At 66.0% G+C, this 13103-nt stretch overlaps 5 protein-coding genes across 5 annotated transcripts; 4 read left to right on the forward strand and 1 right to left on the reverse strand.

Annotated features, from left to right (window-relative positions):
• Positions 1 to 685: 685 nt before the first annotated feature.
• Positions 686 to 1792, forward strand: Q8F55_008662 (uncharacterized protein; the record flags this gene model as incomplete). The annotated part of the gene is made up of 2 exons (XM_069357046.1): positions 686 to 1627; positions 1667 to 1792. The coding sequence occupies 2 exons, from the start codon at positions 686 to 688 to the stop codon at positions 1790 to 1792; spliced, it is 1068 nt and encodes a 355-aa protein (XP_069204983.1).
• An 805-nt stretch (positions 1793 to 2597) lies between these two features.
• Q8F55_008663 (uncharacterized protein) lies at positions 2598 to 3716 on the forward strand (the record flags this gene model as incomplete). The annotated part of the gene is made up of 1 exon (XM_069357047.1): positions 2598 to 3716. One exon carries the CDS (start codon positions 2598 to 2600, stop codon positions 3714 to 3716), a length of 1119 nt encoding a protein of 372 aa, XP_069204984.1.
• A 551-nt stretch (positions 3717 to 4267) lies between these two features.
• Positions 4268 to 7294, forward strand: Q8F55_008664 (uncharacterized protein; the record flags this gene model as incomplete). The annotated part of the gene is made up of 4 exons (XM_069357048.1): positions 4268 to 4391; positions 4440 to 4496; positions 4542 to 4702; positions 4739 to 7294. The coding sequence occupies 4 exons, from the start codon at positions 4268 to 4270 to the stop codon at positions 7292 to 7294; spliced, it is 2898 nt and encodes a 965-aa protein (XP_069204985.1).
• Positions 7295 to 8334: 1040 nt separating this feature from the next.
• On the forward strand, positions 8335 to 10608 carry Q8F55_008665 (uncharacterized protein; the record flags this gene model as incomplete). The annotated part of the gene is made up of 4 exons (XM_069357049.1): positions 8335 to 9304; positions 9344 to 9525; positions 9566 to 10434; positions 10500 to 10608. The coding sequence occupies 4 exons, from the start codon at positions 8335 to 8337 to the stop codon at positions 10606 to 10608; spliced, it is 2130 nt and encodes a 709-aa protein (XP_069204986.1).
• Positions 10609 to 10994: 386 nt separating this feature from the next.
• Positions 10995 to 12692, reverse strand: Q8F55_008666 (uncharacterized protein; the record flags this gene model as incomplete). Its single annotated transcript, XM_069357050.1, has 2 exons — positions 10995 to 12505; positions 12542 to 12692. The coding sequence occupies 2 exons, from the start codon at positions 12690 to 12692 to the stop codon at positions 10995 to 10997; spliced, it is 1662 nt and encodes a 553-aa protein (XP_069204987.1).
• Between the last annotated feature and the right edge of the window lie 411 nt (positions 12693 to 13103).

The raw sequence follows: 13103 nt of genomic DNA on the forward strand, positions 1-13103 counted from the left end.
GCGGCGTAAGCCTGCTCACGTAGTCACCCCGCGCAGGTCGTTTGCACACCCGAGCAGACGCGACAAGGCGAGACGCCGCGTTGCCGAGGTCGGTGGTCACGAGATCACGAGAACAACATCCAACCCCACAGTGGGCAACATCCGGTCCGAAGGCGCTCGTCGTTCCCGGTGGGGTCAAGGCCCCATCCCCATGCGGGCATCTAATCTACGCTTTGGCCATGTTTCCGAGCACCTTGCCGCTGCGGGTGCGGCACACGCGAGGATGGATGCACTCGCTTGTGCGTCGGGTACTTGATTTCTCGCTTTTGGCGAGGTTGTGAGCACGACGATGACGGAGACGACGAGCACGACGCGGGGGTGGCTGCCCGGACCGGAGATCGGCGCTGCCGCCGCAGCCGCCGCAGCCGCGGGGTATGCTGACAAAAGCAGACTTGGCAACAACTACCCTCTGTCCATCGACGACAGCATGGCTCTGAACCCCCTCGGCGCTGCCTTCATCGACGCGCTCTCCATCGCCCGCGCCGCCGGCGCCGTAGTCGCCGCCCCGCCGCCGGAGCCGACCGTCTTGTGCCTGACGCGAATATCAGTCGGCTTGCCGCATCGCACGGCTTGACTGACTCGACTCAAACTCGCTCCTCACTCACTCACTCACTCACTCACTCACTTCCTCCTCGTCCAGCCCACAATGGCAGCCCCGGCCGTGCACATCGACCACAGCGCGTACCCGCACATCTTCGCGGCGATCCTCGCGCACGCCGACCTCGAGACGCAGAACGCCGTTGCTCGGACCTGCAAGGCCTACTATGACGCGTTCGGCGTGGTAGACAGCAAGCACATTGTCATTCGGACGCGCGGAGACACGATCACCAGGGGCACAAAGATAGGCGGCCGCAACCGTCGCTCGTTCACGACCCCCTCCAAGCGGCCGAAGCAGTACACAGCCGACGAGAAGGACAACGTCTACGCCTTCCTCGCCAAGGCGGTCGCCGGCGCAGAAGTCGCCGACGTCGAGTACCCCGCACACAATATTCTCACCTGGGGCAAGTTCCGAAGCCCCGGCGTCGCGCGCATCCCCACCATCCGCGTGGTCGCTACGCCGCGCATCACCCCGCACAGGGCCGACGTCGCCTGGACGATGTGGTACCCCAGCCCGTTCTTCACCCGAGACTCGCTCATCATCTTCTCGGCCATCAACCACCCAAAGCAAGAAGGCCAGCGGCTGGAGCGCGAGCCTGGGTGCTACTACCTCCTGGGACTCGAGTATATCGAGAACGTGTTCGGCCAGCGCCACCGGCTCGTTATCAACCTCGACATCCCGGCGGACATGACATGCCCCGAAGAATCCAAGCTCGTCCACGAGGTGCCGCCCCAACCCGCATTTGGGCCACACGACCACCCTTCGGAAGTGGTGATTGTGTTCCGGCCCCCCGCGACGCAGCCACGGCAGGCGCCAGTCCGCGACCCGTGGTGGGAGCGCATCGCGATCAGGCTCGCGAAGGACATCCGCAAGGGGTGGAGGTACACGTTTGTCGGCACCGACGCGTTCCAGCCGCCCATGGCGCTCGGTCCCAGCGGCGACATCGCGGCAAGCTTTGAGGAGATTGTGCTCGGCGAGCACCACAAGCGGGTAGGTGTCGCAGCGGGTGTGTAGCGCCTGACCCCCCAGCACACGACCGACGACGACCCGTTTACATTGGAGACGCCCGAGTCGGGCACCTTCGAGTTCCTGACGCGCGACGCGTATCGCGCCAAGGTTGGCGAGGAGCAGTTTGCACTCGAGACAAGGGTGTAATGGGTGGAGAGGACGTGGATAGAGTCATAGAGGCGTAGAGCAGCTACTTTGCATCGAGGTGGGAGCAATGTCCTCGGCCGAAGCGGCCAGCAGCGCCACGTCGCCCAGCAGGCGAGTCTGCTCGCCCCATGGCGACCCAGCTCGATTCGGCACTCGCTAACGATGCGAAGGTGTGCTCCACCGTGTCTCAGAGCTTGATTAATTGCCCGCGTCTGTGCCTCGGGCCAGATGTGCCAAGTTGGGTTGGGCGGGTGGCCCGTTCCCGCGACAGCCGTTATCGGAGGCCGTGAGGGACGTGATTCCAGCGCCGCTGCCTCCCCGTAGCACTCTCGCCGTGCCAATACGTCACGGTGCCTCCAGACCAACCCCACTCCGAACACCTGCAGCTCGTGACCTGAAACACGATTCCGAATCTCTTGTGAACCAACTCAACTTGGCCGTCACCATGACGTCGGTCGTCAACCACTCGCCACCTGCCGGCATGCCTCGGCGCTCTTCCATTCCATCTCTGCACGCCAATTAATATAGTTTGAGTTCTGTTCCGGCTAGGCCGTTCTCCCGAGACCGCTGATCTGCGTCACTGAGAGCAAGCTCGCCTCGACACCAAGGCGGGGACTTGGCACGAGTCACCGTCACGCCGTGTCTACATCGTCCCGTGTCTTGTTTACGTCGTAGCTCACATGACACCGCTGTCACAACCTTGTTAACATAAGTGTTGCCACTGGCGGCACCCCATGCCAACATACTCTCACCCACATCCTCACCCAGGTCCTCAGCCCCGATAACACCAACAGACCTGCCCAGCATGTCGCCGACGCCCAAGGCAGGCGCGTCAGCCTACCCCACCCCGCCGCAATCGACCCACGCCTCCCCCTCCCCGTCGCACCAGCCCCTCCCAGCCACAGCGCTCGACCACGCCGCGTTCCCGCACCTGCTCGACGCGGTGATCGCCTTCGCGCCACCCGCGGCCCTCCGCGCCCTCCGCGCCACCTCGCGCGCTTGCCACCAGGCCGCCACGCGCCGGCTTTACGCACACCTCGTGGTGTCGGGCCACACGCCGCTCTCGTCCATCACGCTCGCCACGCCCGGCACGCTTGGCGTCACCCTCGGCGGGGTCGGCTGGGGCCCGCAGCAGCTCGAGCCAGCCATCAAGCCCCACGTCGGGGCCTACACGCGCGTGCTCACCCTCGCCTCGCAGGTCGACGAGCGCATCCTCGACTCGCTGGCGCTGCTGTTCGACCGGCGGCCGGTAGTCCGCGTGCTCGAGGCCGCGTTCGGCGCGCGGCTCGGCATGCTCGCTGTGTCGGCGCCCGCCATCGTCATGTTCGCACCCCTCCTCGAGCTCTGCCACCTCCCCATTCCCCTCGCGCTCCCCCGCTTCACGGAGCGCATGGTGCTGAATATCTCGTTTGGCGCCGACGCCGCCGCGCGCGCGAGGAAGCCGGCCACGGGGTGGGTGATGGCCCGGCTGGCGGAGGCGCACGGGGTCAAGGAGCTCGTGGTAGTCTTCACGCGGAGGGCCGCGCCGCGCCGGCACGCAAGCCCGCTCTCGGCGTGGGCGAGCGACTCGGCACTCCGGCTCGGCCTGCTCGACCACTTGATAGGGTCCATCGCGGGGCAGGTGCAGTGGACTCGCTGCACATTTGTCGGCCTGGCCGAGGTGTACCCCGAGATTGTTGGGCTCCCGCCCGACGTCCCGGGAAAAGAGGTGGTCGCGGCCGTCCGGCGCGTCGTTGATGGGGCGATTGGGGACGCCGTAGCTGAGAGCATTGCGCTCGCGGCCCCGCAGGACTCGGGGCTTGTCCCTTTGGATCCTGTGGAGATGCGGGGGAGGGTTCGGTACTTGACCCGGGAGGAGTACCGCGCCGATGTCGGCGCGGAGCGGTACGCGCTCGAGGTGGACGAGGAGGTGGGCTTGTTGTAGCATGGGGGGCGAGCTTGTTGTGGCATGCGCGGAGGTAGGCGTGTTGTACCTGCTATGCATTGGGATTTGTGGTACTGTCTGTGTCCCATTGTTGTGGAGACTCGGCGACTTCAGCATCGCCCCAAACCACCAAGAACTGAACCCACCAACAATGTGGCAACTCGCAGTGGCAAAATGCGGTGGCGACCACATTCGCACCCTCATCACCCAACAATGATGGCGAGGCTGGGTCACTTCTTCGCCCCATGGTCAATGTTTGGCGACAGTACTCATCACTCCATCAACAATGTTTCGCCATCATCCTGTGCGTGTTTGGGCAGCTTCGCGACCTCGTCAGATACAGGCGTCCATCACCAGCAGCCCCTCCATCAGAGCCCAATAAAACCCCTCCTCGAGCCGCATCTTGTCTTCAAACCACAACCTCTCCCACACAGCAACAACAACTACCCAACCCAACTACCCAACCCAACTACCCAACCCAACTACCCAACCCAACCTCCACCTACCACAGCACCTCCCCACCTCTGGCCTCGTTTCCGTAGCACCCCGCCATGGACCCCGGCTCGAAGCGCGCGAAGCGCAAGCCCGTCCGCCCCGGCGCCATCCCTGCGATGTGGGTCGTCAACTCGAACGCCCACCACCCGGCCATCAGTGGGCTCCAGGACATCGCCACTGGTGAGTACAGCCTACCCACGTACCCCACCACCCACTAACTCCCCACAGGCGCAACCCCTGCCCCCTTCAAGGACGACGAGACCTGGCTCGACCCCGCGCAGCAGCGTAAGCCCCCACACATGCCCCGCTAACCCACAGACGTGACGGCAGTCACCCTGCTCCTCCAGTACCCCGCCCTGGACATCATTGACCCCAAGGCCCCCTTCCCCCCGATCCAGCTCCGTAACCCCCAGATCGACCTCCCCAAGCCCCCGACGACGGCGCACGACGCCAAGACGCGCCGCGTCCAGGTCGTCGTCCACGCGCACAAGGTGAGCCCCACGCCCCTAATGCCCCGCTAACCCCAGGCCGAGACGCTTGCGCAGTACTTCCGCCTCGTGGACGAGACCTCGCCCACTAGCCTCACCATCAGTGTCGACCTCGAGCCCGAGGACGACGCCGCGCCCCTCCCTCCCAACGAGGAGAAGGGGGCGTGGGTCCTCGCGCGCGTCATCCGCGGGCTGTCGGCCAAGCACACGCCCTACATTTATTTCGACGCACGCTCGTCGTACCGCCCCGAGATCCTGTACCCCGCCGTGGCGAACTGGATCGCCAGCCCCGCCGCGCACGGCCTCCGCCACCTCTTCCTCCCCGTCGCGTCGGCGCACGCGCTGCACTCGACCGCGATCGCCAAGCAGCTCGACCAGATCCTCCTCGCCGCGCTCGAGAAGAACACGAGCATCGAGGTGCTCTGCATGCACAGCGGCGCCAAGGACCGCCCGGTGCACGAGTGCGCAGAGTGCTTCGGCGAGCGCTTGGCGTGGCACACCGCCCCCCCTACGGAGCGCGACTGGAACGGCAAGCAAGGCATCCTCTCGCGCAACGGCGACCTCCGCCGCCTTGTGGAGAAGCGCACCATGTTTCGTTTTACCACCCTGTTGCAGATGATTCAGAAGGATGAGGACGCTGGCACGCTCGCTGGGTCCGAGGACGCGGCTTGCGGCTCGCCTGCGGTGCGCCGTGTGAGCGCCGTTGTCACCAGCTCCGACCCCGCCACTCCCCGCCCCGTTACTCCGAGCTCCGCCACTTCCTGCGCCGCCACCCCCTGCCCCGCCACTCCCTGCCCTGCCACACCCACCCGCTTCACTCCCAACCCCGCCACTCCCTGCCCGGCCACGCCCACTCCCCACCCCGCCACTCCGAACAACCCGGCCTCGAGCGACGACGACGACGACGACTCCACCCCGCGCCCCGTCCGAGCTGGGACCCCCATCCCCGACACCCGCTTTGTGCCGCAGCGCCGCGCCCCGCCCGTCCCCGCCACCCGCCCTTTCTCCATGACCCGCCCCGACACACCACTCTTCAACAGCCCCGCCTTCCATCGCCTCGGCCTCCCGCCCACTCCCAGCCCGAGCGTCAGCGGCAGCGACGTGTCGACCATCATGCTTGGCGCCGGGACCCCTCCGGCGGTCGCTTGCCTCGCCCCGACCCCGGGGCCGGCCGAGCACGACAGCGACGTGTCGACCATTGCGCTCGACTCTTCCCCCGAGGCCACCAACGACATCCGCAGCAGCAAGGGCTCGACCGTTGACAAGACGTACGGCTCGCTCTTCACCCAGACCACCGACTGCAGCTCGCCCATCGCGGTTGACTTCTCGGTGCCGCGCATTGGGGACGAGGCGCAGCCGGTCCCGTGGAGCGAGACGCCCGAGCCTGAGGTCTCTTTCTCGTCGCTCTACATCGACGGCGACGAGATCCGCAACTCGAAGGGTGAGGCCATCCAGCTGTCAGAGTACCGCCGTCCCTCCACTGGTCCGATTGTCGAGGCTGCTGCCATCGGCTCCTCGCCCCCCGCGTCCTCCTTCGACTCTTTCGCATCCCTCGTCTCTCCTGCCCCCGTCATCACGGTTCAGCCCGCCCGCGTCCACCGCCAGCCTAAGACCAACGTCTATGTCTACACTGTCACCGTCCCCAACCCGCCGAACCCGGGTGCCGAAATCAACCCCATTGTGGACGACGACAGCATCGCCGACCACGCCGCTGTCGACCTCGACACTGCTCACTCGCTCCTCGCTCTCGCCCAGGCTGCCGAAGGCGCCCCCCGTGCCACGACCACCCCCGTCCCGCAGGGCGATGACGGCCCCACCTCGACTGTGGCAGCCGAGGGCGTCCCCGCCTTGATTGTGGCGGCCGAGGACGCTCCCGCATCGAGTGTGGCGGCCGAGGACGCCCCCGCCACCAACGACACCAACCGCACCACCGCTCTTAGCCCCACCCCAGCTCCCATCACCTTCTACACCGAGGGCCAGGAGATTCTCGCTGACGACCCCGACGTTTCGGGCACCCATACCGCCAACGACTCGGCCTTCAACTCGATCCCGCCGTCCATCAACGGCGCCCTCGACGACGCGATGCACCACTTCCGTGCCAGCATCAGCGTGTCTGCCCTCAACGCGGAGCACCAGGTCCCAGCCCCCGTCGCCGCCGCCGCCGCGGACGAGCAGCCCGCCCCTGTCAGTGACCGCGCGTCCAGCATTGCGCCCTCCACGTGCACTCTTCCAGCCGACCCCTACCTGAGCGAGGCGCAGAGCCTGCGCGTCCACGCCCTCGCCGCCTCGGACACCGCCAGCCAGTTCCTCATCAGCGACTGCGCAGAGTCGATCTACAGCGAACACAGATCCAACGCCCCCCTCTTCGGCGAGGACCCGGCCGAAGCTGAGGCGCGCCGCAGGTTTAAGGCGTGGCTCCTTAACAGCGGCTTTTCGTGGGACCGCAGCCTCAACGAGGCCCGTGCCATCTGGGTGGATGGAGAGCGCTTCGCCATTGGTAACCAGCCCAAGACTGGGCTGTACAGCAAGGCGGTGGACAAGGTGATTGGCTCGATGCGCAGCCTCAAGATCGGCGGTTGGCGCAAGGACGAGTAGACTCTTTAAGTCGGCGAGTAGAGAGAAGTGAGAGTGGCGAGTTCAGTGTCGAAGTGTAGACCACGGCCTCAGCAGTATTGCTCCCGCGCTGCGGTCAATGTCCTTCGACCTCACCTCGCAAACATATACCCAGATTCCTTTTTCTCATATCGTGCGCATCATGATATCTCCATAACGAAAAACCACATCATAGATACCCCCTAACCGAAAACCCATAAAACACCCCGATGCAACTCCCTATACCCTGTGCGTATTGCGAACGCCCTTCTGCAGATGGACCAAACAACACGCCACGAGCACGTGTTGGTGGAATATGCGCCGAGTGTTGCGTGGTTGAAGGAGCGGCCGCGGATGTCGAGGTTTTTTTGCTCACCCCAGTATCGCTTTCCAAGGAGTAATCCAATTCAATGGCTCTAGACCACTCTGATGGCCGGGTCAAAAATGCAGACCAGACGAGGTCGAGGATGACAATGCAAGCTGGCGAGTGTGGCACATCTTGGTTCCAGCTCATTGTTTCTCGGCCAGCAAGCAATTGTGCATTTTCCCCACTCCCAGACCAAAAGAAATGACGACAGCGGCCAACCACCCAGTGCTGAAAATGCACAAGAGTACGTGGCCCACGCGTCAGCCTGATGGCGTGTGGGCGAGTCGGTGGCGTTGATTGATCGTCGCCGTACAATCCCGTCGTCCATGCATCGCCTGCGCGGATGGAGCCAGACGAGACGCAACAGCCTCGTGTGTGCATCACCCCAGCCCTCCAACACGCATTGTGTGCGCGTGCAGTGCCGAGGGGCTTCTCCCCAGCCCTGGGAGGAAGCTGGATTGCGCCGGACGTCACGCCGCCGCCTCGTGTGTGCATCAACGCCGCGCCGCTGGCACGCGCTTTGTGCCCCTGCTACCAGCCGCTTCCTTCTCGCCCCAGAGCCCGTCTGGGCTATAAAATATGCCGAGTGGGACATTCTCTGCTCGTTCAACACTCCCCTCCCACTCGACCATACCGCCACCCCGAGCACCACCCACCGTTTCGTTCACGACTCGCAATGCTCTCCACCGACCCGTCGCTCAACCCATCCCTCCCAGAGCCCAACATGCCACTCCCCTCTCCCTCGAGGTCACCCAGCATCGGCCAGGATACGCCTCCCGTAGTCGAAGACACGGCTCGCGCCTTCTACACCATCCCGGCCAACAGAAGTACGAGCGCCCCAAACACGCGCAACCACGGCCTTCTATCGCTCCCGGGCATGGTGCTACTCCCGTTCGAACCAATGACAGGAAGAATTGACCCGGACGACGGGAACCACACGGCCACTCCCAGAGACCACACGGGCAGCTGCACTGTCCACGAGCGCGACCTCGACGGGACGATGCCTCGGAGTTCGTCTCCCACCCCGAGCGGTCTGTCGCCTTTCCCGTCCTCAACTGGCCCTTCCCGGCCGACCGCGACGATCAGCCTCGCCGCCTTCCTGGCCGAGGACGACGAGGACACATGGACTGCGATCCATGCTGATTGTCCGTCCTCTCCTACCCACGACCTCCCAGAAGTCGTCGGGGAGCTGAGCCCACTTGAGCGGCCAGTGTCGGTCATCCCAGACGTGGGATCAGACGCTGAGGAGTACATGTGGACCGGGAGCGCGGTCCATGGCTTCCGGGACCGTCTGCGCAGGTTGCTCCGACGTCGTCCCGCCGCGCGCCAGTTCACTTCCCGGGCGCCGCCGTCCCAGGACTCGCTCGTCGCGCGGTACGGCTCCGAGATCGCCCTCACGGAGGATGGGCTGGAGGGGGACGTGTCGTCTGAGGTGGCTCACTATGGCTCGAACGGGTCTGTGGACAGGCTGGACGGCGATGTGGCGGGCGCTGGCGACGCCACAAACGCTGTGGCTGGGCCATCGGGGACGAGCGGGAGCAGTGGTACGGACCTGCCGGTCTTCGACAGGACTGCGCAGTTTCGCGTGTCCCCGAACGAGGACCCGCGGACCGAGCTGTCGTTCGAGAACAGGACGTTCGACCACAGTGAGTGGCTCCCACGTGTGCCCAAAACTGACAATTCAGACGTTGTGGCGGTGACCATCTTCGGGCCCACCGAGCTGCAGGAGCACTGGAACCTCGGCAAGAAGGTCGACGTCGAGCTCATGGCGCTCCAGCTGCGGGAGGCGCTCAACCACAAGGGGCTCCACACGTACGCCGAGTCGTCGCATGTGTGGGAGGCGACGATCCTCGTCAAGTGGGAAACTGTGAGTGGGCCAAGCCACCCTAGCCCCTACTAACTCTCAGCCCACCGACATTGAGCTCATCACCGCCTGCGTCAACGCCTTCTCCATCCCGGGCCTGCGAATCGCCTTCCACGCGACGCGGATCGAGGAGCGCGAGGCACAGGGCCTGCAGGCTGTCTTCCGCACCCTTGACCTCCAGGCCACTCTGCGGCTCCAGATCCAGAGCCACTTCGACACCAGCCCAGCTCTCCACGCCATGGTCTTCGACGACTTCTGGGCATTCCTCGCCAGCACGCGCTCCAGGACGATCCGGCACGTCGTCGTGCCCCCCTTCCCCGAGATGGCGGTCCTGCCCGACACGGTCGCCGACCTGATCGAGGCGCTGTCGAACACGAACACCACCCTCGAGAGCGTGTGCTTCCACGGCAAGGAGTGGTGCGGCGACGTGCAGGTCACCTCGGACTGGCGGTACGAGGGGCGCTGTCCCGGCTGCGTGCTCGACCACGCCTGGGACAGCCCCGCTGGCCCGTGGGGCAACCAGATCGAGCACTGGGACAGGAACCGCATGCTCCGCATCTACGCGGCCGAGCTGCCCGTCCTCCGCGCGCACTGCCTCGGGCAAGTGCTCCTCCGCAACGCGCGCGTCAACACTCCACCTCCTCCGAGCTTGGCCTCCAAGCTGAAGATGAGCCGCAAGGGCAAGGAGCGCGCGGCGGGGGAGCGGCCCGAGCCCAGGCGTCAGACGACCATCCTCGACCTGCCCGCCGAGATTCGGGGGTACATCGTCGCGCTCGCTGCCGACCCCGAGGGGCAGGTGTCGCCCCAGACCATGTCCACGGTCCTCAGCCTCGCCGCCAACAGGGCCGCCATCCCGCCCCGCGTCCTGCTAGAGGACAAGAGGCGCGGCCTCGCTATCGGTCGCCAGCGGAGGTGGCCCGACACCCACCCACTATGGTGTTTGACAAGATGGCCGTGGGCATGTGGCTCGACGCTAGCTCGGTGCGGTGGCTTGGGACGGCGCTCGAGGGGACCGCGTGGCTGCTTGACTATGAGAGGCGCTTTTGGAGTCCGAAGAAGTGGTGGCAGAAGTGGAAGAAGGGCTAGTGGGGTCACGGAAGAGAGGGAGATGGCAGGGTGTGGAGCTGTGTGAGGGTGTGGGAGGGGTATCTAGATACTTTAGATTGTGTTGTATACATACGATGAACCAGATCACAAAATGGAAGGGGCACCCCGGGAGTCGGTGTGGCGTGCCGCACAACCCCCCGTGTTGGGATCCTTGATAGCGTCGAGGCTTGAGTTTGCTCTAGTGGCGAGGGGCGTGTTCGGCCTTTCCGGGAGATCAGGAGGGCTGGGGGTGTGAGCAACGCCGGAAACTCGCGGGCCTTGGGTTTGGGTTGAGCTGGACGAGCCGTCGCCGCCTCGCCGCACATAGCACGTAGATTATACATCGAATACGCTTGCTCGCCGAGCCAACTAAAGTCCAAATCAATCTAAACACACTGCGCCTCCAGGAACCGCGGGCTGGCCATCCCCTCGGCCGCCGCCGAGCGATAGCTGCGCTGGCTCTGCATGCTCTGTACCCTGCGCCGGCGGACATCGCGTGCATGAAACGCGGCGAGCGCGAACGACGCGCCCTCCACCCCCGAGAACGGCACGGCAGGGTGCACCCCGTCGGCGGGCCACGCCTCCTCCCCCCCGATGCCCACGTCGGCGGGGTGCACGTCGGTCGTGATGGCGTACCCGTGGCTCGTGTCGGAGCCGTAGCCGTCCTCGGGCGTGCCCTCGCTCTCCTTGGACCAGTCGGGCGCGCGCTCCTCTGCCCTCCACCAGGGGGTGAGCGCCTCGCGCCCGGCCTCGCGCTCGTCCCACCACTCGAGGGCGTGGTCCACCCCCCAGTCCCACCACATGCGCCCGCACGCCATCCACGTCTCGCGCGCGCGCTCGACGACGACCTCCGCCTCGTTGTCTAGCACGCCCAGCGTCCCTCTTTGCGCGACGACCGCCGGCCCCTCACTCCACGCGCGGGACGAGCGCGCCTCGGACAGCCAGGCCGTGAACACCGTCCGCTGCTTGTCTGTGCACGTGCTCACGAGAGACACGACGTCGCCGACCTGGAACGGGCTGAGCCACGCAAAGTCGGGGCACTGCGACTCCAACTTGGCGACGTGTACCATCCTCTTGATGCTGCGCGCGCGCGACAGGGTGCGCTGCGACACGCCCTCGGCGTCCAAGTCGGCCGGGTGGATGAGGATGAAGGCGGCGAGCAGGACCTGGGCCGCGGCGGCGCGGATACGCGCCGTCAGCGCCGTGTTGCGGGCCACCAGCGCGCGGAGCGGCGGGTCGAACGACTCGAGCCCCCGTGCTCCCGGCGTGCAGGGGCACACGGGCAACCTCACGCCGTGTATTGTCCTGTCGTCCTCGTCCGGGGAGCGGCTCACCGCGCCGTGCGGGCACACGAACGTCAGCGTGAGGTTGTGGCCGATGGCATTCGCGAAGGGCGCGACGAACTCGCGCCCCGGCAGCGGGACGACGAGCGTTTCCAGCCCGTGGCCCCTCGGGCTGGCGAGGTACAGCGCGAGCGCGGGCAGCGACTGCGCGGGCAGCGGGGTGCAGCCCATGTCCAGTATCGCCAGCCCGGGGACGTTGAGCGTGCGGAGGAGGAGCGACACCGCCGCGTGGCCCGGGTTCTTGATCTCGACCGCGAGCGAGAAGATGCGGCACTGGTTGAGCCGCGCCACGAGCTCGGCTAGCCCGTCGAGCTGCGAGTCAGCCTGCCCCCCGCCGCGACCCACGCTGTCCCACTGCGCGCGCACGTGCAGGTGTCCGCTGGGCGAGATGACGCACCGCGCCGTGATGTGCCCGCTGCCCCACCCGGAGAACATGGGCGCGAAGGGGTCGGCCGCGCGCCACGAGTCGTCGTCGTCGCCCTCGGCGCGGTGGTGGTCTATCGGCCAGGAGAGCGCTGCGGGTGGCGGCTCGGCCTTGAGCTTGAGGAACGAGGCTGGGGGATTAGCGCGTTCTGAGGAGCCGGACGCACACTGAAACGGGTCCCACTCGCGCCCGCTCTTCGCCGAGGGGGGGTGGACCGGCGCCGTGATCCCCGTCTTTGTGCTCTCGGCCGCGCCCTTCCTGCGGCGGAACTGGGGGAACGAGTGCGGGCGTATTGGGAGCGAGGATTTCTGGCCCATCGGTGTGGGGGGTGGGGGGAGGGGAGGGTGGGGTTAGATGGTGGTCAAGTAGCGAGCGTGTTGGTCCAAGTCTGTCGGATCAGTAGCTAGCGAGCGAGCGAGCGAGCGATGTAACGCGTCTGGTGTCTGGTGCGTCAATGAAACAGCTTGGCGGCGCGTGCGCGGTGCGCTCACGACGCCACGTTTGCCCGACTCGCTCGGCGGCGCCAGCCAGCCCCAGCCACCGCACGGTCCACGAGCTGTTGCAGCCGACTGCGAGATTCGGTGTCGTGTCAAGGTTGTTGGGTACGCGTTGCGATGCGCGGCTGGGAGAGCTTTGGGGACCGAGGGCCAAAGTGCCACAGCCACACGAAACAAACAAGGCGCAGATCGGCGCCATGAAATGCGCCGCCGGCCGCGAATCCGCGCAAC

The sequence above is a fragment of the Vanrija albida genome (genome assembly GCF_041260175.1).
Source record: "Vanrija albida strain AlHP1 chromosome Unknown contig_7, whole genome shotgun sequence".
Classification (NCBI taxonomy): domain Eukaryota; kingdom Fungi; phylum Basidiomycota; class Tremellomycetes; order Trichosporonales; family Trichosporonaceae; genus Vanrija; species Vanrija albida.